The sequence below is a fragment of the Dipteris shenzhenensis genome, chromosome 17, assembly GCF_047967505.1.
Source record: "Dipteris shenzhenensis isolate YYH24624 ecotype China chromosome 17, Dip_SZ_1.0, whole genome shotgun sequence".
In the NCBI taxonomy this organism is placed as follows: domain Eukaryota; kingdom Viridiplantae; phylum Streptophyta; class Polypodiopsida; order Gleicheniales; family Dipteridaceae; genus Dipteris; species Dipteris shenzhenensis.
Genome location: NC_141612.1, coordinates 33,798,721 through 33,823,452, shown reverse-complemented (window position 1 = coordinate 33,823,452; position 24,732 = coordinate 33,798,721). Strand labels below are relative to the sequence as shown.

At 42.4% G+C, this 24,732-nt stretch overlaps 1 protein-coding gene across 1 annotated transcript; it reads left to right on the top strand.

Moving 5' to 3' along the window:
• The first annotated feature begins 1,778 nt into the window (after positions 1 to 1,778).
• Positions 1,779 to 22,185, top strand: AUG6 (HAUS augmin-like complex subunit). The gene is made up of 13 exons (XM_087388107.1): positions 1,779 to 2,269; positions 2,509 to 2,565; positions 2,730 to 2,824; positions 10,316 to 10,472; positions 15,155 to 15,280; positions 15,407 to 15,560; positions 15,997 to 16,057; positions 16,457 to 16,772; positions 18,787 to 18,912; positions 19,103 to 19,246; positions 19,458 to 19,710; positions 19,840 to 20,352; positions 21,863 to 22,185. The coding sequence occupies exons 1-13, from the start codon at positions 1,916 to 1,918 to the stop codon at positions 21,925 to 21,927; spliced, it is 2,421 nt and encodes an 806-aa protein (XP_087244233.1). The 5' UTR covers positions 1,779 to 1,915; the 3' UTR covers positions 21,928 to 22,185.
• Positions 22,186 to 24,732: the final 2,547 nt, after the last annotated feature.

The following is a 24,732-nucleotide window of genomic DNA, read 5'->3' as shown; positions in this document are numbered from 1 at the left end:
ATGTAAGTTGGAAATTGGCATTTGAACTTTTTGTGCTATTCATATAAATTTAACTTAAGGCCATTCCAATAGGTCCCCCAAAAACATGTGATAGTCATAATGAATAAGCATCTTACTAAAACATGAGATCTTTTTACCTACTAAAAAATAGGCTTTTACCAAACAACATATTAGTCTTTCATGTTAGTTAGATGGTGCATAGCCATAAGAATTAAATTCACAATTGGCTAAAGAACTCTCATATGATATAAGGATTATGGCAGAGAGATGTGATATGGCTTTCAACTTAGACTTGATCCCATAACTGCAGTTTGTGACACGTTATTGCATCCTCTCTTGCACATTGCCCCATGATCACATATGAGAGCGGCGAAGCTGCCTACTTTAGTGGATACTCCAAATCTTCCTTGACCTAGGACGATTACTCCCTAGATCATTACTCGCTTGGATTACTTGACTTGGAAACCACGTGCTGTCCATGGTTACAATAACACTTAGAGCTAGCGATCAATACAAGATCGATTCTAGTAACTAACAAGTGTCCATGCCGGTATGTGACCGATGATTCTACTACTTGGTACTTGTGATGTTCATGCCTATAAGGCAAGAGTTGTGCTAATGATGTAAAGTATTTTGCGAGTAGCATTTTCAAATTTAACTCTGGCATGGGCTACGATGGAAGTTGAAGACCCTTCTTTCAAAGCAAATTGCCTGGCAAGATAGATGTGCTTGAGCGTGAGATGTGCTAAAGAATCCGGTCTATGATGGAGAATCGATTTAAGTGATGGTGCAAAGCAGGAAAATAGCGAGACTCAATCTCTTATGCTGCGTGCAGGCCATTGAAGCGCGCATGAGCATGCGCACAAAGTGGGGCGGAAAAAGTAAAATGTCGTATGGAAAAGGGGAAGGTGAGGGAAACGTTGGAAAGAAGGAAGAGGTTCCACGGGTGGGTAAGGGAGAAAAGAACCCAAAAGACGAAGTGTGAATGTTTTGAATGGAAAAGGCAAAGTATTAAGGGAGAGCAAGGGAGGGAGGGCAAGGAGTCATAATCTGGGGGGGCTCCTACTGATGACAGAGGAAGGAAGCCAAATATTCGAAACTCAACAGGGAAACACCCAAATTTTCATCATCTTAGGCTTCCCAATGGCCGGTTTTGGCCACATCTGGGGAGCCTATTTACCTCCGCCATAGCCATTGCTCCCAAATCTTCATCACACAAGTAGCTTTGAATCAGGCTTTGAATCAGCAAAGTAGCTTTGCATCAGGCTTCATCAGCAACCACTCTTTGCATCAGTCTTCACATCCGTCACTAAGCTTTGAACATTGGGTCCTTCGAAGATCAGTTTCGACAGCTTTGAATTAGGCTTCATCATCGAGAGAAGAAGCTTTGCATCGTGCTTCCATCATCCAGAGAAGAAGCTTTGCATCAGGCTTCATCAGAGTCCCAGCTCTGAGTCTTGGGCTTCGAGATTCCGGGACGAAGGGCTTCAAGAAGCTTTGAATTTAGGCTTCCTCGGAGAATTCTTCCTCAGAATTCTGCTTCGATCTCATTCTCCAATTCCTCCTCTCCTTCACGCACTCTTCTTGATTTCTTCTTCTTCTTCTTCTTCTTCATCATCATCATCATCGTCGTCGTCGTCGTCGTCGTCATCATCACGGATGCTTGAATCCCTCCTCAGAATTCCAGGCGTTCCTTGACAGCAGCGGAGCAGCAGTAGCTGCCTGCACATTTTTGCTTCACCAGTTCGGCTCCGGAGAACGAATTCCATCGCAGTTCCTCCTCCTTCCGGTCAATGCAGCCCCCCCCCTTCCACCCCTGTTCCCTCCCTCGCCTTCTCCGGCTTTCCTCCCTCGGATCCACCGGCTGAACGGCACCGCCATGCCCCCGCCCGCTGCCCTTCAGCTGCCCAGGTGAATGCCTTTAGTGGGTCTTTGCTTTCTGCGAGCCTGTCTGTTGAACGCTTTTTTGGTCTTCTCGTTCTGCTCGAGTCTTGCCATGGATTCGACTATATCCGCCCCCAAGGACAAGGACAGAGAAAGGGAAAAAGATAAAGATAAGGACAAGGAGAAGGATAAAGAAAGGGAAAGAGAGTTGGAAATGGAGGCAGCCTTGTACACAAATTGTCTCCTGCTTGGACTCGATGCGTCCGTCCTAGGGCAAGGTGGAATGCCTAGATCAGGGTTGTTTCGGCACTCAAATCCACGGATGGGTGAAGCTCTTCTTCACTTTCTTCTGTGCGCTCTACGTGGTCCTGCGCAGTCTGCAAAGGCAAGTCTGCTGTTCTATCCTTCCATCAAACGGGAATTAGCATTTTTTTTGCGTTGTTCGAGACCTCCTCACCCTGTTCTTGAACCGATTCCACCGTGAAAAAATTGTCATTTTTCAAGTTCTCTATTCGTAATTGAAAAGTGCCGCGTGAGGATTGTGGAATGTACAATCCATGGCCGTCTTATGCCTTGTCAAGGGGTGGTTTCTCTGACACTGTATTCCATTCTTTTCAAATGCAGGATTTCGCTGGCGTTTGGCCTATTTTTGATGCAGCCCAATCTAGAGATTTCAGAAAGGTGAGAAGCTCCCTCTTCTGCTCAGTAGAAAGCACATGAAAGAAGTTCACTTTCGAGCTGATTACGAGGCTGGGTCGAGATTTGGTCTCCACACAAATTTGCCTCTTATCATGTCGCCCTTCCCATTGCTGCTGATGCTGTTGCCGGTTATATGTGATTTACAGATTGTGCAAAATCTGATCAATGAACTAGAGGCTCAAGGGGCATTACCTCGAAGCAACTCTCGCGTGTCATCGCTTGCAACATGCTGTGGACAGAGGTTTCTGCCATCTCTTGGTTTTACTGATCCCAAGCTGTGTCATTTTGTTGTTTTGTTGTGTGCACAAAAATGAAATATTTATTTGATAAGTGCCTGCAAAAGTTCATGGGTCTATGAGACAGGAAAGTACGAGCTTACCTTACACCAAAGGAGCAGTAAAGGGATTTCCTGGGACATTTGCACATATGTGTACTCTTGGCTAAGCTTTTTCCACCTTTCCAGTCAAAACCTTTAGGGTTAGAGGACCCTATTGGTGAACTCGCAACTTTGTGGATTGCCATGTTGCAAAATATGAAGTCCATCAAGGATTTACAATCACGCGAGGAATCTGCATGGGTGTAAAGTTCATACAATTAATTTCAGGGTCGCTGGAAATCCTGTTAGTGAGCAAACCGAAAGTGGCCAATAGATGTGCAATGGGGGCAGAAAAAGATCTAGGAAGTGAGCGATAATCTGCCAATCATAACTCTACACCTCAGCAGTTTTATGATTGCTTTTTGGAACCTGAACTCTCTTCATTGGGGGGGACTGCTCGTCCTTGAGTCTTCCACTTATTGGCGTGTATACCTCACAATCAACGTTTGCAGGAGATGGGTTTGTGAGACTAAAACATTAATAAGTCTAGCACTATTATGCTAAATGCTAACATACTCAGAATTATATCAACTCTTTTTCAAACTTTGCATGGAGGAATGATCAGCCACATTTAGTTGGATATTCCACCTTCTTGAAATATTGTAACATTGAGGAAAAGTCAAGTTATTTTTAATCCAAAGTGGTTGAGATCAAATTTTATGCTGCTGGGCTTAGTTTCTTTATTGGCCGAAGTAACACCCCTATTCTATGAAGAGCTTTACTTGAACCTTGGATCGATTGATGCCCCTTGCTTCATTAGGAACATCATCCAAGCCTTCATAGCAAAGTTGCTCTAGCATTAAAAGATTCGAAGTTGGCCAAAAAAAAGATGACGGTTGTCACTTTAATAAGTCAAGCCACTTTGGAAGTGATTGTAGATGAAGGATTAAGATGAGCAAGGCAGGCAACGTAAAACATTGATTTCTCAGGATTTAATCCTGTAGCTGCAGAATTTATTGGAAATAAACAAAAAACCAATGGCCTTCATATTTGCTGGTTGACTCATGTCGTAGACATAGGCTAGGTACATTGCCCTAGGGGCTGGTAGTGCCTAGTTAGGACATTTGGTGTTGGTAGCACTAGAAGTCCTAAGTGTATCAAGTGACCACTGGGTATGAGGGTGGCAGGATGGTGCACCTAATTTGCTTGCCTTCGTGGTTAGCTGCTAAAAGTGGGTGGGGATGCATGTCTCCTGCTACTTGTGCAGGGCATAGAGCTTGATGCATCATCCTATCATAGCTGGTGTGGGTACACATGCCTATTGGTAATCAAGGAGAGTGCAACAGTTCTTTCATGATGGATGAAAAGAAAAATGGCCATCTATAGAAAGGCCTTTGATACCATGCTTATTTATGGGAGATAAGACTAGCTTCAAGAGGTATACCAATGCTCAAAAGACAGATGATATACAGGGTAAGAGTTAATTTTGATGAGATAGAGGTGAATGACTGATACACCAACTGAGACGAGAGGATGTGCAAGCTATGCTCAAGAATGATGGCAGAGCACAAAATTCAGGCGCTGCTCTATTGCAGCAACTATGGGCACATTAGAAGAAAGTTTGACATGCATAACTTACAGCATCTTACAATCCTTTTGAACTTAATACCAAGCAAATTGGCAGCTACATGGGGAAGGATTCACTGAAAATTTTTGGACCTAAGAAAATAAGTAGTGTGAAATGTGAAGAGATTTTGGACTGCTTTTTGATTAACCTTCTGCTTTAGTGCTAGCCTTCATCATGGCTGAGTCTGCTCTTCACCTCTGGAGTGTCAACAGAAACTCATTATGAAGACTTTGTATAAATGGATGCTCAAGTATGTGTGGGTGTGTGGATTAGTATGTGTGAGACCATAGGTTATACTATGGTCTACACCCATTGAAGGGCGCTGATGACGTCAGTGGGGATGTCATAGTAGCTAGTCCCTGCTATGCGTGATGGGGTTTATGGTTTTCAATGGTACGATTGACTATCATGAGATTGAAACTGCACTATGTTGTGTTTTTAGAGGATGAGTTTGGGCTTGTTCCTGGTTTCTTGTTCCTGGTTTCATCTAGATATATATTGCCTTCTTTTCTTGATTTTCATTTTCATTTTCATATAGGATGAGTACTCCATGATGAGTGGTGCAGCTCGCAAGAGATTATATGGTTAAGCTATGTCTAGTTTGTTTCATGTAACCAAAGTGTTGAGAGCTCTAGACATTGTCTTTGGTATTGTTGAAGCTTAATGTGGTTTAGCTCAACTCCTTTGGCATTCAAATCATCTTTACTAACTTAGGGATTAGTTGCATGGCTTATTAAAGAGAAACATATCTTCACTGTTAAGAATGTCTTCAAGAATAACTTGGCACATTATTCAAGGCACGGCCACTTAGATTAGACGGCAGTCCCCTTTGAGGAGAGCTGAGATAGATTCGACCTCGACCGTGCGTGCTCTGGTCACTCTCTGTGTCGTGTGGTCTCCGTGTCTAGCTTGGTAGTGTCGCGCTCAATAGTGTCTCTTTGTGCCATCTCATCTTCATTAGATAGAGCCCAAAGCAAACTTGGTCATGGAGGTGGATCAACCATGAGAGTGAACCTTGCCGTGTTCCCTCCTGAAAGAGGCAGTGGTATCGTCCCCGATTCTCATAGAAGGGTGGGCAAGCATTCAAGAAACGCTCTTTTGTTTTGGCCTCCCTCAGTGTGCATAACCTACAAATCCATTGCTCTTTGGCGAGCAAGGCACATACAAAATTGGAGAAAGGGAAGGGACACCAGGGATGTGTGGCTTTTTGGTGGGCGGGGGAGCACCTGCCTTCGTATAGCAGGTGGGGGATGGCTGCACAACGATAGTTAAGGGATATAGAAACGGGTAAACGGGAAATGGAAATGGAAATGGAAAAGAAATGTTTCGGGGTTTCTGGGAGGGCTGAAACGGGGAGACGCCACGTCAATAAGAGGGGGGGGGGGTAGAAAAGGGGGTTTTGAGTTGAGCGCGCACAGATTTAGAATGCTAAAGCTTATAGCCTACTTGTAACTTAAAACATAGTGCATAACACATACCACAATCTACAAAATTACAACTTTGAAGATAGTATAGAACTTAGAGTCTTAGACCTTAGAAGTTAAATGACAAATGTGAATCAATGAGAAAGGCTAAATAGTTAGGATTGACAAGTTAGTAAATGCCAATATATGGCTCAAAGTTTCAAACTTCATATATGTCGAAAGTGCAAAATCAAAAAAGCCTAGTCTATAAGCCTTAAGGCCGTTTGCTACATCAATGATGATATGATCAAAATCTAACCTCCTCCTTCCCCTCCTCCTCTCCTCTCCTCCTCATCCTCCGCTGCCTCCTCCTCCTCCTCCTCATCAGTAAGGGTGTCATCAGGCTTATGTAAACCAATAAACTTGTCATGCGTATACTCCTGTCTCTTCTTGCTAAGCAAAGTCAATTTTGCATTAACAAAGATGAGATTGTTCGTCCTTTGTGCTTTGAGACGGTTCCTCTTCTTTGTATGGATGGTGGCAAAGCTGCTCCACATGCGCTCACAAGAGGAGGCCTCAGCTACAACCCTGGCCAAGAATCCCAATGGCAAGCAATTGCAGCTCAAGGGAATCAGCTCCATCAGTGTCCCACCATGTAATAGACCAAACACAATACCTGCAAAGCTCGTAAAATTCAGATGTATGGCAAAGAGTCATGACTGTCATGTTGGGCATCTGGCCATCCAAATATGCTCTCCTTATTGCAATAATGGGCGAGCTAGTCCTTCACTTTTCGGAGTTGGCACCATCTTTTGAAGAGTGAGGTTCCAACCACGGACCACCTCTTTATCACTCTGTTGTGCATTTCCCTTGTGTTGAAACTCTGGGTACAACACGACTGCATGAATGGGGGAGTAGTATTTGTTCCACCGGCTCATGGCCAAGTTCTCCAACTCTCTGAACCTTTGGGGATCTTTCTCTAACATCTTAATATTTTCTATCATTTGATCATATACTTTGCCAATATAAGGCTTATCTCCATCAATCTTTTTCAGCAACAACACAATTGACTTACCCAAAGCATAGGTGTAATGCATCCGCCCAAAAGTCATTGCTGCCTATACACAAGTCATAGACCAACATCCGAAGGGCTTGCCTAGAAGTGGGCCATGCATCCCACTCTAGGCTTGCCACAACTTGCTTAAGTGCAGGTCACATTTCAATGAGTCTTTGAAGCATCAAATGATTGTATGCAAATCTTGTCTTTGCGAGAGCGCCTCCTTTCTTGGTGTCGTCGGAACCCAGCAGATCAACTTGACTCTACCAAAAACCTGCTTGGGTGAAGTCTGCCTCAGGATGAGACTTAGGGATATGGCTTCTTGAAGCCATGGAAGCTTGAAAGAGGAAAGAGGGTGTCACCTGGCTTCACACCGTATCCACTTGCTTGGTAATTTTTCTTTTAGATTTATATTTGATATGTTTTGCAAAATAATAAAAATGCTTTTCCTTCTGTTTAGCTAGGTACATGGGGGCAAGGTCTAGCATTTGGAGGTGGACCCCCTTTGTTGGGGTTATGGGCATTAGTGTCCCACATAGTTATGACCTCCTATAGGAGGGACATTGGAAATCACACTCCACCTGAGTATCCATTTATGGGACCAATCAAATGCACAGATTGTATACCGACCTAGCAACAATTTAGGAGAATGTCTCGAGGCTTTGGGTGTGAGCCTGGAAGCATGTCAAAGAGACATGGAGATACAAGATAAGACGACAACTCAGTTATGGCTCATTTGTGACTCTAGAGTATGTCATTGGATAGTACTCGACAGTGAAATCAGAATTGAATTTTGACCACTTTGTATTTTTAGGGTTTTTGGGTGACGTGGCATGCTGACATGGCAGCCTTGACATGTGGCATAGCCACATGGCAGCTCATGAGACACATGGCAGCCTGTGGGGACATGTGGAGAGCCATGCATGAACCATGGCACCACTTGTCACTGCAGCCCCCATGCAGCCCACCAAAATCCAAGGGGGGCCAGCCCCCATTCTTAATTGGGCAGAGAGTGGGCTGAGCCTACCCCACACAAAATCCAACGTCCATTTCACGCAGCAGCCCTCCTCCACCCTTTGGGGTTCAGCCAGCTCCTCTCCAGCACCTTCTTTCTCTACTGCATCACATTATCTCTCTACTGCAGCACATTTTCTCTCTACTGCTTGAGCCCCTCTCCTACAGGCATCAGCCTCTTCTAAGCACTTCAGCAACATCCCCTCTTCTCCTCCTAGCCTGTGAGCAGCTACAACATCCTTCTCTTTCTTGCTAGGCTTTCTCTCTCTTCTGCAGGGGCTCTCTCTCTCTAGAGCTACATACTCTCTCTCTACTGTTCTAGCCCCTTTTCCATGCAGAAAACAGCCTCTCTCTGCACCTCTGGAACTGCAGCAGCATCCCGTTTTCATCTCTCAGCTTGAGGGCAGCCATGACACACTCTCTCTAAAAGTATAACCCCTTTCAGGTTTTGTCTCTCTAGCCTACAAGGCATTTTTTTCTGAGTTTTTCTTACTCCAGCCCCATGATCTCACTCTTCCCATCCAATGGGGCTGCAGATGCATCAAGGACTCCATCTCTAAAGGAGTCAAGTCATGAGGGGAGTCTGTAATTTCAAGTTTGTCTCATTTGCAGCACATTTTCATGTTGATATTGCTCTCTTTCTAGATAACTAGTGCTTGCAACTAATGTTGGATGGAAGTGGTGATTGTTGCAGGCTTCCTCCTTGTGGGTTGGGATGGCTAGAAGCTGATTTCTCTGTCGGCCCTGGCCTTGGAGTCTGTCTCTCTCTATTGTCTATATCTCTGTACAGTTGTCTGTTGACTCTGCAATTACAGCATATATGTGTGTGGGCAATTTGAAACAGTTTCTATAAAATAAAGTTGTGAGACTCCATCTAAAGTTATAAAAGCACAGAGCAGTTTATAGAGGGCTGAAACTTGAACAAAGGGGGCTCAAAGAGGATGGAATAGAAGGCTGAAAGAGGAGGCGGCTGAAGGAGGGCTGAAAGAGAGGGCTGAAGGAGTCGAGGCTGAGCTATGAAGGAGGGGATGATTAAGGAGGGCTGAAGCAGCCTACAATAGAGAAAGGATTCCCAGGGAGTGAATGGGGCTCAGGAGGGCTGGAAAACCCTTTAAAAAATCAAGAGTGTGAGGCTGAAGGGGTGGAGGGAGTGCAAGTTTGCAAGTGGAGGCAAAATCAAAACTGATGAAATAGGGGAGGGGTTGGGCCGTTTCGGCCTGCTGAAACGCATTTCAGCTGTCCCATAAGGATGATATGCTAGAAGCACACACAAAGACAAACATCACAAATTGCTGTACTTACAGATTTCTAGATCCCGTGATGATGTGGTATTGCAATAGTGGCAGGCCAAAATTGTTATTCACCCTAATTGTAGACAAGCTGCCCTAGCTGAGCTTAAGGGGCACCTTATAAAGTAGGGAAATGTCAAGTGGTCTCTTCCCACCTAGCTCCACAAAACCTTCTCCATGAAGGAAGAAGAGGCGTGAAGAGGCATGTCAATCTTGTTGATCTTGGAGGTGAGCATGAGTATTACACTCTTGAGGATTGTGCATTAGGGAAGTTAAGAATTGTGCCAAATAGCAATTGACCGTGCAAAAGGCAGCAAAAGTATTATGATGGTGTCTTTAGAAATGGGACGTAGGGGGTACCGTAGAGAGTGTCATCATTTATTGGAAATCGATGTGGTCATGTTGTCAGGAGAAGAAGTCTGCTGTGGTCTAGAATGGGTCTCATGCTAAGTGGCTTGACCTACGATGGCGAATTGCATGGGAAGGTAGCATGTGGCCAAGTTTGAGATGTGACCTTGCGCGAAGGTAAGTTTGGCCAGCAATTTCTCTCTAGTTTGTGCACGGGGAGGCAGTTGGTTTGGTTTTGTTGGTGCCTCCAGTTTTGTGTCATAAAAAGAAGGTTTGGAATGCTTTCTTAAAAAAAGTTGCTTTTATGTGTTTGTGGTGCCTAATGTAAGAGGTTTTTAATTATTTTTTGTTATTGGTTATGGGTGGCTGTCATAAAGGGATCTTTAAACATTGATGATTTGCAAGTTGTGGCAGGATTTTTTCAGAGTGTTTTCTCTTTATTCTGCTTATACACTGTCATTTGTTTAGTCTGCATATTAAATCTTCTTGAACACAACAAATTTTTATCTGATGTGTGCTGTTATTGGATGGACAGATTTGTGGAGCTGTTGTGGCAGGATTTTTTTAGAGTGTTTTCTCTTTATTCTGCTTATACACTGTCATTTGTTTAGTCTGCATATTAAATCTTCTTGAACACAACAAAGTTTTGTCTGATGTGTGCTGTTATTGGATGGACAGATTTGTGGAGCTGTTGTGGCAGCTATCTGCACATGCTTTGCGGGAAGTTCATAAACGTAGTTTTCCTGTAGACGTGTCAACAAATCCCTTACCAGCATCGCTCACTGAAGTTGTTGCTCAGAATACTCATGCAGCTGCATTGCTCACTGTCACAAAGGTGATCTTCATGCCATTTTGGCAGCAAAATTTGGGACTTACAGTTTTGCACAACAAGCTATATAGGCATGTTTATATTAATTTTGGGCATTTTGCCTTTCCCAGTAAACCTTTTCCCCCCCTTGCAAACGGTGTAGTTCATGTGGGCTAGAGGGAGACCATTTCTTCCTCTCATTGTTGGATGTTTTGTGAATGGGAATGGCTGATACGTTGGGTGTAATGGTGGTGACTGTTGTGGAATACTGTATTCTGTTTATGATCCTTCCTACCTACCCCCCCCCCCCCCCCCCCCCAAAACACACACACACACGTGCGCGCACGCATATAGAGGAAATCTTTACAGTATGGTCAGATTGTCTGAAACCGTATGGATTCTACGGACATCAATAGACTGGTGTATGTACAGTTTTCGAGCGTTCGCGTGCGCTGTACGGATCCCGTAGTCGTACAGATTGTAATTTGTATGGACATAGGTTCCTGACAACGCTTGTATGGATGACCAGCAAATGTATGGATGGCGACCAGTACGGATAGGTCAACTGAAGCAAGTCTGAAACGGAGACGTTTAGTAGTTGGAGCTGAATGGCGGTGCTGAAGAATCAATTGGTCGCTGCATCAAATCAGTTGGTTGCACTGCTCGAAGACTGACGATGAAGGGCGGTGCTGGTCTGGTAGTGGCATGAAGGGCGGTGCTGGTCTGGTAGTGGCTTTCACAGCCCTGCAGCAAGGATATGGATGGCGATGGACAGCAGATCTTGAGTGGTGGCTGCAACGAATCCTGAAGCTGGAGCACAAATGGAGTCTGCTGGTCGCAGGTGAGCTGCAGGGAGCTGAGCTGAACTGGTGGAAGCTGCTGAAGGTGGTCAGGAAGCTGCAGATGCGCACACTAGGGAGTTGGCGGGCAGGCAAGCATGAACCTGTTTTGGTACCACTGTTGAGTGGAGGAGTGGAATGCAATGGAGTGAGGAAGCTCAAAGAGTGTACTTGCAATTGGTCCCTGCTATGCATGATAGAGTTTATGGTTTTCAACCTTGTGAGTGACTATCATGAGATTGAAACTGCACTATGTTGTGTTTTTAGAGGATGAGTTTGGGAATGTTCCTGGATTCATCTAGGTATATGCTTCTGCCGTATTAGCGGACATGCAAATTTCACCTTGTGAAGTTTTCGTCCAAGTTGCGGCCTGCTGGTATCGTGATAATTCTTTCTATCTTAAATGGTGCGTTGCCCTATCAGCTAGATTTAGATTTAGATCCTCGTTGGGGAGAGACTAAAATGAAAATGTTTAGACTTCACAAGCAGTTGTAGCTTGAATGAAGAGATTTTGGACTACCTTTTGATTAGCCTTCTCCTTTAGTGCTAGCCTTCATCATGGCTGAGTCTGCCCTTCACCTCCGGAGTGCCGACAGAAACTCAGTACGAAGACTTTGTATAAATGGATGCTCAAGTATGTGTGGGTGTGTGGATTTGTATGTGTGAGAGCATATTTTTATACTATGGTCTACACCCACTGTTGGGCGCTGATGACGTCAGTGGGGATGTCATAGTAGCTAGTCCCTGCTATGCATGATAGAGTTTATGGTTTTCAACCTTGTGAGTGACTATCATGAGATTGAAACTGCACTATGTTGTGTTTTTAGAGGATGAGTTTGGGAATGTTCCTGGATTCATCTAGGTATATAAATGAAGAAAGTACAAGAGTGGCCAATATATGGCCCAACCAACTTATGGCTAAATGTCCTCTAAGTGTACTAACTGGTCCTAACTAGCCTATGCAATGTGGGAACATGTGTTTTTTTTGGGGGGGGGATGGAGGTTTTTTCTTGGCATATTTTAGCACTTTGAACAAGTCAAAAATTGGTACACGTGTCATAGGTTGGAAGAGGCGAAATTCACACGCAAGAATAGGGACAAGAATGGCAATTATCTAGTATTTTTTGGCACTTTTGTAATGGCTTTTAGACTCAATAATCTAGAACATGCGAAAGTGAGGAGAATGTGGAAGGCTTAGGATGAGTAAGTATGTTTTAGAACCTATAATCGAAGGTACACCTGTCTGAAGCTTGATCACCCTCTTCTCGTAAGGGTACCTGTCCTTCAGACGCAGGAGATGATTTCTACAAGGCAGAATCTCTTTCCAAAGGTTCTCACCTTCGAGCTTCACGCACTTGTGAGCTTTCCTCAGGCTTCATGCATTTGCGAGTCTTCCTCAGGGATCTTAGAAAACAGAGATAAAGGTTGCTTGCTGTAACCAATACTCCCTGATTGGAAGATTGTTTAAAACGTTGCTTAGAATTCACATAGTGCTAAGTCAAAGCTCAGTCCTTTTCCTTATTGTGTACAAGTGAATATAGATAGAAGCAGACACTTAATGAACCATGCACAAACAGTAAATACATATTGCTTCAAAGATGGACAAAACCTTGTACAAAGGTGTGCACAGTGTGCCACCATCTAGCAGCTAAGGTACTGCCTAGATGCGGACCTCTGGCACCAAAAACCTGTTCTCCTGCTTTCTTCTGGAACCTTCAAATCAATGTCAGCCTGCGTGCTCTCCAAGAGCGTTAGTGGGCTAGGTAGATGCCCTTCAAACAGATCTCCTTCCTGCTCTGGTGGACTGCCAAAGGTGAGGTACTGCTTGCACCCTGATCCTTGACCTCCTCACTGCTTCCGTGTGCAGCCAATGGTGAGGCACAAGGCTCCCTGATCTCTGGACCTCCCTGCTTCTGGAACTGCAGCCCAAATCTGAGGCTTCAAAACCCAACTCTGCAGTGTACCTTTTCTGGAACTGCAGCCTAGAACTGAGCGACCAAAGGGCGACTCCTGGCCTCCCTGCTGCTCTACAAACAGCCTGTTGTGAGGCACAATGAATGAGTGAAAGAGCCCAAGGCTGGGGCTTTTTATATAGGGGCTGGATGCCCCGAGAAGAGCCCAACCAGGTCTGCAGCTGACCCCCAACCCAGACTGCCATGTGGCAGTCTCCTGTTTGGCCTGACCTGGTCTGGTACAATTCTGACCTGCTGAACTGCCCCAACCTGCTGCTGCACTGTGGCAGTTCTTTGCTGTCACTGTCTGCAGATCCTATACAGAAGCCCTGGCAGTGCGGTGTACTTGTGCTGCCCTTCTGCTGCCTGCACCTCTGCCCTTTTCTTGGCCGTGTGCTGCTCCTAGGCACCCCTTCCCTGCGGAGATATTGGCTGCTCACATGGCAACCGGAATGCTGCCAATGTTGCTGCACTTCTACCCTTGTCAGGTCTTCCCTAGTGGCAGCTTCTCTCTCTTTGCCCACCTGGCATCTCTCTCGCAACAGATGCTGCTGGTACACCTCCCCCATCTTCTCATTTGGGGGATCATAGGTGGGGAGGTGACCATGATAATCCCAACACAGAATGTCTGGTACACGGAATTCTGCCTTTGATGTGATAAAAAACTCCAAAATTTGCTTTTTAAGCTTTGCATCCCAAAGATCCGGTTATGCTCTCCCATCCAGTTCAGTTGAATCTCAACTCTGAAATCTAAGTGCCTCATACTTATGTTCCAAGAACTACTCCAATCGCAACCAAGGATTTTTTTGCTTGCTACATGGTCAAATTTTTGAGCATCTTGCCCAGTTGGTGAGGCCTCTATTCCAATCTTGGGTATTAAAATTGCCTCGATGACTGTGTTTTCTTCAATTTATTTGCTGTGTATCAAGGCTCATGGCTAAGGACCATTGATATCTTTGTTGGGAATATGAAGAGCTATGCCTGGACTTCTATTCCTGCAAGGTCACATTGTTCGTAGCTTGCTACTTGGTCTCTTGAGCCCTCCTAGCCAAGAGAATGTCTCTTTTAGGTTCTAATGTCTGAATGGTGCTTTACTTTTTATGAGATGATGAAGGAGCAGGTCCTCCTAGAGGTACTTAGGGGTATGGCCATGGTTACGTGGGAATCTGTTTCAGGAGACCTGAAACTTTGAAACATTAGGCTTTAAAACATTTCAATGAAACATCTGAAATGCAGATAATTTTTTTTTAAATTTAAAAAAGAGCCTAAAATATGATATATATGTTACATGTTGAGATGTTTCATATATAATGTATTTTTATAACACGTATGTAGAATTTTTTTCTATTAGATATCTGATAGGTCTCCTACACTACATATTTCATATAATATGCATGTAGAAAATTGGCCTATGGCGTGCGTGCGCACACACACAAAATAGACGTTTCATTGTGAAATATTTATGAAGCTCTGAAATGGTTTCAGAGTGACTATGCTAGGCACAATGATGCCTGTGATGTTTACTTTATCTTGGCATTACAAAAGTAGAGGTAAAGAAAATGAAGGAATTAAGGTTCAAGGATATGTATTTCTTTCCTTTGGTGGTTATCTTTTCTATTGGTAAGGTCATGATGGGTTTTCAAGGCAGGATATGAAGCGTTTGATACAATTTAAGATGATTGCTTTTGATTGAGATAGTATGGTTTGTGGAATTCGCTGAATTTGTTTCACCAAATGCCTTTACTTTACAAGAAATGTGGTCTATGTTTTGCTCCTTGGTGCTACTGTGAATGTATAGCAATTTTGTTGCAACTGTGATTTTGATTGTACTTGCGAGTGCTTTACCTTGAAAATATTGCTCTTATTTTGTTGTTTGTTTACTTTTTTGGTGGGTGGTTTTTGCCTTGGGATTTAGCAGGCTAGGATTGCAATCGAACGTAGACGCTTTCTTGATGGTGCAGCAGCAGCAGTTCGTAGGCAGGCGTTATGGTCAAGCCTTGCTCATGATATGACTGCAGAGTATAGAGCACTTTGTGCAGAAGAGGTACTGTAGTAACGGATTCACCTATCTCCAGCTATTCTTCTAGCTGGACCTCTGTTTACTGGTTGCTGTGAGGCTTTGATGTTGATTTTCTAAGCACTATTTTCTCTTTGGGGGCTTTTCGACTAGGCCTACTTACACCAAGAGTTGGAGAAGCTTCAGGACCTCAGAACTCTTAAAGAGAGTTGTGTTAGAGACGGACAGAATGGTTTTTCTGAGGATCAGAAGTCCGTGTCCATAAGCAGAGCTTCCCATCTTTGGGAATCACTTATATCTCATACAGGTATGAAATTTATAGGCCAAATTGTCTAGGACTGTATTGCGAACTTGATTTTGGTGTTTTAATTTTGGGGGGAAAAGGGGGTGGGCGGGGACAGTGAGGGATGGGAGTGAGGAAGTTTCAGTGTTCGATGTGGCCTTAGCAGTCAATTTGAGATATACACACTATATATCTTCAAGATATAGCTGGAAGCTAAGCTATTTAGAAGACTTTTTGAGTTAAGAAATAAAGAATAGAATTGATTCAGACTGGTAGGAATTGTCTATTGTAAATGCTTTAACCATTTGGTTCGTAACAAAGCAATTCGGCTGGAATATTTCGTGGCGTTTCCTGGCTCTCCTAAGGTCTTTCTCTGTGTCTCAATAGTTGACACTTGCCAGCCAAAGGTTGGTTTTGCACTGCTGTCTAAATAGTGTACACATTTGTTTTTTGTTTGCAGCTCAGCATGAGAAATTGGCATCGGGCCCAATCGAGGATCTTATAGCTCACCGTGAACACAGGTTTGACATTTGCACCACCACGATCCTGATATTTGTTTAGAAAAGTGCATCTGTGTATACTGGGTTGTAAATTCATACATCATTAATTGCACGTATGGAACATGGCCTTATGGGAATGACCGTTTACTTTGTTGTTGCTTGCTTTTTCTAGAGCAAAAATGGGGAAAGGCAAAGCCTTTCTTGTCTCTTCTGCTATTTTGTTAAGCAGGCATGGATGATTCCAAGCATGAGTGTAGTTTGTGGTCATTTTGTATATATGTTTTTTTCCTGAATCTTGTAGTTTGAGTTAATAGTAGCAAAAAACTGAAGGTGCTTGAATTGTAAGGGCGAGGGTGAAGCCTTTAGGAGCTGAAAGAGTCAGTTGACATGTGCTAAAAAATCGTCTTCCCATTGCTGCAGGTATCGTGTCTCTGGTCCTGCTCTGCGAGCAGCAATTGAGCGGAACTCTAATGCTCCTTCAAACGAAACATCATCATTTGTGGCAGAGGATAATCTTAGGACTGATGAAGTGAATTCAGAATACAGCAATGGCCATGTACATGATATTTTCAAAGAAAGGTCTGATGTGGCTGCTAGTTCATTTGAAGCCACTGAAGAAATTCGTTCCAGAAGTGAGGAAAGAGCTTCCAAGGGATCTTCTCCTTTAGATGTGGCCGAAATTTTGAGGCGGTGGACACATTCTCTACAGCGCATACATAAACAAGCTCTACGGCTGGTATTAGTCCTTGCCTTTTTTTAATTTGTCACTGTAGCATCTTAGAGCATGTCTAGCATTTGGGACATGATCGTATAAAAGTATGTAGGGGATCTTCAAAAGGCAAGACATGGGACCTTAAAAGACAATGCATTTTCGAGTAAAAAATATTGATTTTCTAGATACAAAGCTTAGCACATATGACATTTACACTCATTTCCTGTAGTAAAAAGAGACATTTCAAGGCCAAAAGGTAAAGAGAGGGAGAAATCAAGTTTATTAACCTGTCCAATCATGATTTTCTAGATCTATAGCTTATCAGACTTGACATTTACACTTATTCCTGTAGTAAAAAGGCACATTTCATGGTCAGAAGGTGAAGAGAGAGAAATCAAATTTACTAACCTGTTCAGATCTCACAAGGTGGCCAAAAAGTATATGGCATATTGACTGAAAATAAAAATGGTAACATGATGCATTTCAATGCAAAAGCTAGATAAACTTCTGACCATCAGCATATAAACCTAGGTAAGCAAAGTGACTATTGTGGCTACTACATACACAGGATGGTAGTTGTACGTACATATGCTCAAGATGCACACATGCAGACATGGACGGAATAGCATATGTGTGTTATTAGCTCTATCTGATTGTCTGAGAGAGTATATGTTGAGACTGGAAGGAAGTGATGCCTGTTGAAGCTAGTTGGTCTTTGTCAGTGGAAGCTCCAGCTAGGACTGTTTTTGCTTCAAGAGTCCCTTTCCTAGTGGCTGGAAGAAGAGGAGGTTGCCATCTTAACACTATCCTCTTGAATGGGGGCATGCTGATCTTGAGTTTTTGGGAAATATGTAGCGCTCTTGGTCTAGGGTTAGGTTCCTGTATTGTCTATTGTGTCGTTTGCTTGAAGCTGGTAAAATTACTGGTGTTGTAGCCTGTACGAGGTGACCCATTGTAATTGAACAATATACAATGGAAATGTATGGCAATACATTTTAAAGATAAGGATTGTCTTACTGTGCTGATTTATGTGGACAATGCATCGGGAATACGTCTTTGAGGCAGTTCACAAAAGTTGTTGCTGCTCCTGATCTTGTGGTAAACAGTAACCTGGACATGTAAAGGTGAAATGCTGCCATGGCCAGACTTAACTGGCAGAGATGGTCACTGATTCTCTCTAGGTATCCCTTGCAATTGCCTGGCTCAATGTGATTGGAGACTTGAAATTGCAATTGACGTCCTCCTGGGTGTGTGAAAGATGAACCCTAAGAAAACTGGTTGCTTAGGAAGCCCATGGGGTCGCAGCTGAACACAATGATGATAGAATTTAATTGATTTAAGAATAAGAGGAGGTATTTTAGAGATGGTCATCTTGTCGAATGAAGTAGGTGCAGTCTTTGTTGGAGAGGCAGAGGGGATCAAGATTGACCTGGATGTACAATGGCCTTTCTGTACCATGATTTTTCACGAAATTGCCCTCACACATTACAAAGCAGACAGCTCCACTACAGAGACATCTTGACAGAAATTCATTTTGAATAATGCATCCCCTTTGTGATTAGTGGTTTGTTTGCTTCTCTACGGGCATGAGGTGGAATTTCAAGCCACCAAGATGACTTGTACATGGATATACAGAGCATAAATATCCCATTGGTCGGTATTCTCGGTGCTGACATTTGATTTTGAAGCATGATATACTCTTACCACTAGGCTTACCCAGTAAAGGTCATCTCACAATTTTTTTGTGCGATTGTGCTGCATTTTTGAGCAGGCTGATAATTGATGCACATCCTAAAACTTATATCATAATTGACGTGGATCTTTGTTGTAAATTGAGTTATGGGAAGCACATGGCCGGCAAGTTAGTTACAAGATTCCAAACTGAAGGAAAATTGCCAAGTTTTGCTTGCCTTTTTCTTATTCTGATTTTGAATTGTAGTCTTTTCTTTGAAGAAAAACCTCTTGGCTACTAGTTCTGGGATAATGCATGATTTGATCCAGGTACATGAAACTGATGTTTGTTGCTTTGATACTGTAGGCCAGATCGAGTGATGGAGCAGGTCCCGAATTGATAAAAGATACATCTGTTCATGGGGATAGTGGCCATGCACAAGCGTTGCGCGCCACTCTTGCTGAACATAAACAACATTTAGCAAACATACAGGTGAATTCTTTTGCTGCTGTCAGTTGTTGTAGATGAACGAAAGGGACCTTGGAAGAGATAATCTTTGTTGGTTTTGTGTATCATCATCTCTAAGAATCTTGCTGTGACTGTAGATGCTGGAAAGTGCTTCTTAATTTCATATCGTCCCCTTTCTTTGTTCTTACAAACCGAATGCGCGAAATTCCTGCAGGTGCTCATTGGGCAAATGAAGGAGTCCATGCCCGGAATGGAATCATCCATTGCCACTCTTCGAGAGCAAGTTAGCAGGACAACCCCTTTGTTGGTTCCTGCTTCGACTTCATCACCAATTTCAGACAGACTGGTACCTTTAAGGGTATTTATATAACACCCCCCTCCCCCCCAAAAAAAAGAAACAAAAACAAAAAATAAAATAAAAATCCTTTTCCTTCCTCTTCCTGCCTATGCTATTCAGATGTAAAACCAACAAGAAAACCAGTAGCCATCCTTTCTTCAAAGAACTGGGTGTTGCATGAGGCTCCCTGTTGCTGTACAATAAGGCTAAAGAAAATTATGATTGATGGCAGGAAGCCTCTTCTGGGCAAATGGGAGAGGTCTCACTTAAAAGTACTTCATCGCATCTGGAGCTAGTACCACCTAGTCCCGCATTGAAATTACCTCAGCTCTTCTCTTTGTCTCCAGTTGCTATGGGAAGATCTTCACATTCACAAAGGCCTCGTGCTTCTGTACCTCGCATGAGATCACTAGAGACTCCACAAGAAGCAGACAACTTGGCTGAACACATTTCCATTCAAAACATGATTAAAGCTGACAGTGAAGGTTCTGGAATGTCTGAATCTAAAATGTTTTTGTGTCTAATTGTCTCAGTGCTCTAAATTGTTTTGCTGGTTTTCTGATTTAAGCAGGTTGTTGAAGTTTAGAGCTCCTGAAGAGGCTGCTTCTTTGCAGGTAATAAGGAAGATAATTTTGCATCATTAAGACAAGCAGTTCATGATGCTGCTTTGTCCACAACCAACATTCCAGTGGAGGAGCCTATACCCGAAAGGTCTGCACATGATAATGAACATTTTTTCACTCCTATCACTTCGGCAAGCTTGTTTTCCAAGAAGGAACTAGAATCAACTGCATCAAATAGCAGCCCAAACAAACACTTTTTAAGGTCCTCTCAAGAGTATCACCGATATGATGGTAAACCTTTGATGGATATTTCGAGAGAGGGGGAAGGCCAGCGCCATTTTCAGTCAGAGGAGATGGCACAGAAGCAGAATAGGGTTTCCAAACCAGCCAGCAAAAGTCTTAGATACAATGGTCTTGCGAGGAAGGGAACTTCCCTATCAGGACCTGAAATGCAACATACAGAAGCCAGATCAGAAGCCATTGGAGGAGAATTGGCACGCCCGTTTTCTCCACCGTTGCTGACAGATTTGGCATCATTTTCAGACACATATGATGATTTACTAGGTAAGTTTGCAGCTTATGCATTTTTTCTTATTACTGAACGTATTACTTTTACAGTAGATGGTATGCTAACTGCTTTTAGAATCAAGCTTAAGGAAAGGAATGTGTCATTTCAAATTCCTTAGGGTAATATGCAAATTTTCTCTTATTGGCATAGTCAAACTGGGTTGCTTATCCAAAGCCACTGTTACCCTTTTTGCTTCCATTGTGTTCTATGACAACTAGTGATGTATTCCGCACTGATTTCCAAGGCCTCACTCATATCTCTGATAATGGCAAACCTCTTGTAAATTCAGTCATAGAGCTAGTGCAGGAATGAGCCACCAATTATAAGACTAAGCGATGAGGGGTTATGGAACTAGCATATTTATGATACCTTGGCTTCTCTAGTGTGAGAATCAAAAAAGGACAGCCCCAATCTGACTCGACCTACCTTTGTAATATATCCTTCAATTCTGCCAGTTGCTGGAGTCACTAAAGTACTGGACAAACAAGTCTTTTGAGGTACCTTGTGGCACCTAAGGTACCATGGTTACAGGTGCATTACGAGGCCACAATCTATGTGAGTAATCCAAACTAATTAGTTACAAATGAAAATCTCATTTACTATCTCTTTAACAACTCTCACACTTTCAAGCCTGCTCCAAAAATGCAAAGTACAGCCAAGCAAATGCTTGAACGAGGAGTAGGCATCTTTGCTATTGGAGAAAAGGTCTGTAAATGATTGCTTCCTTTTGAGTGAACCATTCATTGCTTCCTTGTGAGCATTACCATTCATGTGAGGGATACCTGATCTTATAGAGCCGTTTTCCACCTTATTCTTGCCATTATGTGGTCCACCAATTCACATTGGATCTATACTCATATACCGTGGCTACCACATCAAAACATAATTAATTTCTTGAGCTGGAAACTTCAGATCGTGGTCTTTGTTCTTCTTCCTGGTTGAACATCTTTAAATCATTATAGGTAACATATATGTGAGGGATACCTGATCTAATAGAGTCGTTTTCCACCTTATTCTTGCCATTATGTGGATCTATACTCATATTCCATGGCTACCACATCAAAACATAATCAATCTCTCGAGCTGGAAACTTTAGAGTGCGGACTTTGTTTCTCTGCCTGGTTGAACATCTTTAAATCATTATAGGTATGATGTATCATATGTTCTTTACAAAGCATCAATGCCTTCAAGAGTATGCTTTAAAGGATACAATGCTTTTGACGATTTTCATTATAGAATCTTCTTGAAGAACTCTATTGGTGTATCTTTCTGTTGATCCTTCAGAATGAATTTAAATGTACTTTGAAACAAAATTTTCATATTGTTCTTGAGGGTGGTGTGGTTTGTAAAGGTGAGCTCTCTGGTTGAATTTTTGTGCATTATCAAATTTCTGACTCTGGGTTTTTTAAATTTACAGACAATCGTGTTTAGTGAGGGGTGTAGTAACAATGGCAGTGGTTTGGAAATCTTGATGAATTGATCTTGTGGTTGATATTTTTTCCACAGGTACTGAGGATTATGAGCTTTGTGATGTGGCATTGGAAGGGGTGTGGTTCAATCCTGGGATGTGATGCTGTTCCAGGGAGGATTCATATGTGCAGCTAATTGTGGTTCTTGAGGGATGAGCTGCAGTTTGGTTTGCAGCTTTCTATGTATAACATATTGCTTAACTTGTGTTACTGGCATTCAAGTACGCACAAGCTCGGGCATTCTTCCGATACATGTAACACTACAGAATTAGTCATTGCAAGTCCAGGCGTTTCAAAAGGTTAGTCCTACTTTGTATTGATAGTGCATTGTGATATTTAACTAGTGCGGCAATGTATGTACCTGTGCAAAAGCGCCAGGAGGGGTACTCAGTGGTAGCACAGCCATGTTGAGTCACAAGTGGAAGGCATTCTTTGCTGGACACTTACTGTGGAGCTTGCCAAGCCATTGATTAATGTAATTTGTCCTCTGTGGTCTTGGAATGCCAACAGTCACAAGAACGTTTTGAATGATGACAATTATGCCTCCCAAGTTGTTTGAATAGGTCATGTGTGTAAACGGAAAGAATTCACTAACTCTTTTCCCCTCTGTTTAGTAATGTGAGCTCTTGTTCAACAGATCATTGAAAGAAGGGAAGAATTTGTTCGTTTTAGTCTTGGGGTAAGGACTGTCGTGCATGAAGCATTTGCACTACTATGATCTTGCGATGGGAATGCAGATTTCAAGAACTTATTTAAGTATTGCACACGAAAAAGTCATGTTGGCTAGAAGGAAGTGGAGACTGTTTTTAAGACTTTTCTATTAATTTTAAAAGCACAGCAGTTAATCTACTAAAACAAAGCTTGACATGAGGAGTCACAAGAATGGGCCTTTCTTAGCTTGATGCAGCATGGCTGCTAAAAGGACCGATAGCCCATCCCTGTATAATATTAGTGCAAGCTGACTCTGACAAATACATCACCCCACTGATATCTTCTGACATATGTGATGGAAGAGATGGCTCAAGATGCCTCACATGTGCTTGATGGTCTATCAATGAGCGTTAAGCATTTCCTATTGTCAGGATTTTATTGCTGGCATATGCTAGCAGGATCTGACAGATTCCCACTAGTTAGTTAAAAGAGACTCTGCTCATTTTCAAGTTTGGATATAGGCCATTTAAAATGATTCTGGTGTGGATGAACCATGGATGCTTTTAGACAAGAATGAGGATGGTGTGAATGCTTTTAAAGAAGGTATACTCATATTTAATATAAGATGGCTAAAGTTTTTATATGTAGTATATTAATTTGAAACTTTTGACAAAGTATACCACTATTTCATTTATTTCCTTTCGCATTTTGGCAAAATGGGGTACGTTTTTAGAAGATTCAAATTCTGTGCACACTTTTATTTCAATTGGACCATATAAACTTCACTACTAATATTAAAGTTTAACTTGTACAAGAAATCAAATTTGAAATTATGGCTCCGAAATGTGATGATCTTGCGAATATAATGATTTCGTTCTACGATTAGGTTCTATGATTAGGGCACAAAGTATGGAATGTAATCCTTTAAAGAGTTTTACATAAAGCATCATCAATAAAAGGAGACATGGAGTGTTGAGCATATAGACATTATGCGCCCTCTTGGGTGTACTTTCTTGTAAAATCTATAGCTTTCGATTTACGACTTCGATGAACATGATACCAAAGCCAAAATTATATATATTTTAAAATAAAAATCACTACCAAATACCCATTCGCATTGCATTTGAAAATTCACTTTAACTAAGTAGACCTTCAATAATGAAAGGGCATCATTACTTGAAAGAGAACTAACCTAATTGAACATAACCTATTGTAGTTTAGTCTAACCTACCCTTTTAAACCTAGCCTATTCTAGGATATTTTAGATTGACCTAGATTAGTCTAACCTAACCTAGCAAAGTTTAGCCCATTGAGCGAGGTCAAAGGTGGAAGGGGTTGGGAGGTTAAGGGGGAAGGGGACGTGGATGGGGTGGGGCAAGGGCACATGGAGGGGTTGGGAGGTGAAGGATGGAGGGATGGGAGACGGAGGGGCAAAGGAGGTCGGAGAGGGATGGGAAGAGGTAGGTGAAGGTGGGAGAGGGAGGGGAGAAGGGCTAGGGAGTGGGTCTAAATTGTCGAGTGTCTTGAATTTTAAAAAGTAGCTTAGAAGATCTAGTCTAAGCCTTCTTAATCATTGATCAATACGAAGCTAGTAGTATGGGATGTAAATTAGGTTGTATGTGAAATGGTTACCATGCTATCACGGTGTGGGTGTGTGTCCCATATGTGTGTATTATCATACTGTACATGGTGTGTGTGCATGTGCATTCTCACCAAAAAAAAAAAAAAGTGTGCATGTGCATGCATGCTCATGTGTGTGTCCTTAGTTTAGTCCATACAACCCAAAAGACAAGGCAATGGACCGTCACCTTTTGAGTTTGGGACCAACTTTCTTTCTTTAGGTATGAAAATAATAATACAGGAACCAATTAGTATGGTTTTCTCCTTTTAAATGTAACTTTAGTTGGAGGTTGAAAAATAATGAACAATTGGAATGATCTTTCAATAGTTGGTGATTAAATCATGGATAGTTGGTAAAATCCAAGGTCGATTAGTGTGTGCAATACATTAGAACAATTCAATTAAGGTGGAGGTGAATAATCAAGGATAATCAAGCAAATTCAAAGTTGGTAAGTGTTTGCAATACATCAAGGGAATTGATTGTCTTATAAAAAGTGTTAGAAGTAACAAAAATCCTTTTCAACAAAAAATGAAATTGTGCTTATATTTAATGCTTAGGGATAATATCGTCATTAAAAGGTATCTAGAATCCATGGCATCATGTCATTGCACTAGAGAAAACCAAATAAATCACCA

What these genes read in the sequence shown, in the direction of transcription:
- AUG6 (XM_087388107.1), top strand. Translation starts at nt 1,916, where the DNA reads ATGCCTTTAGTGGGTCTTTGCTTTCTGCGAGCCTGTCTGTTGAACGCT. An exon ending in GAGCACTTTGTGCAGAAGAG is followed by an intron (nt 15,281 to 15,406) that starts GTACTGTAGTAA and finishes CTTTTCGACTAG; the next exon opens with GCCTACTTACACCAAGAGTT. An exon ending in AACATTTAGCAAACATACAG is followed by an intron (nt 18,913 to 19,102) that starts GTGAATTCTTTT and finishes AAATTCCTGCAG; the next exon opens with GTGCTCATTGGGCAAATGAA.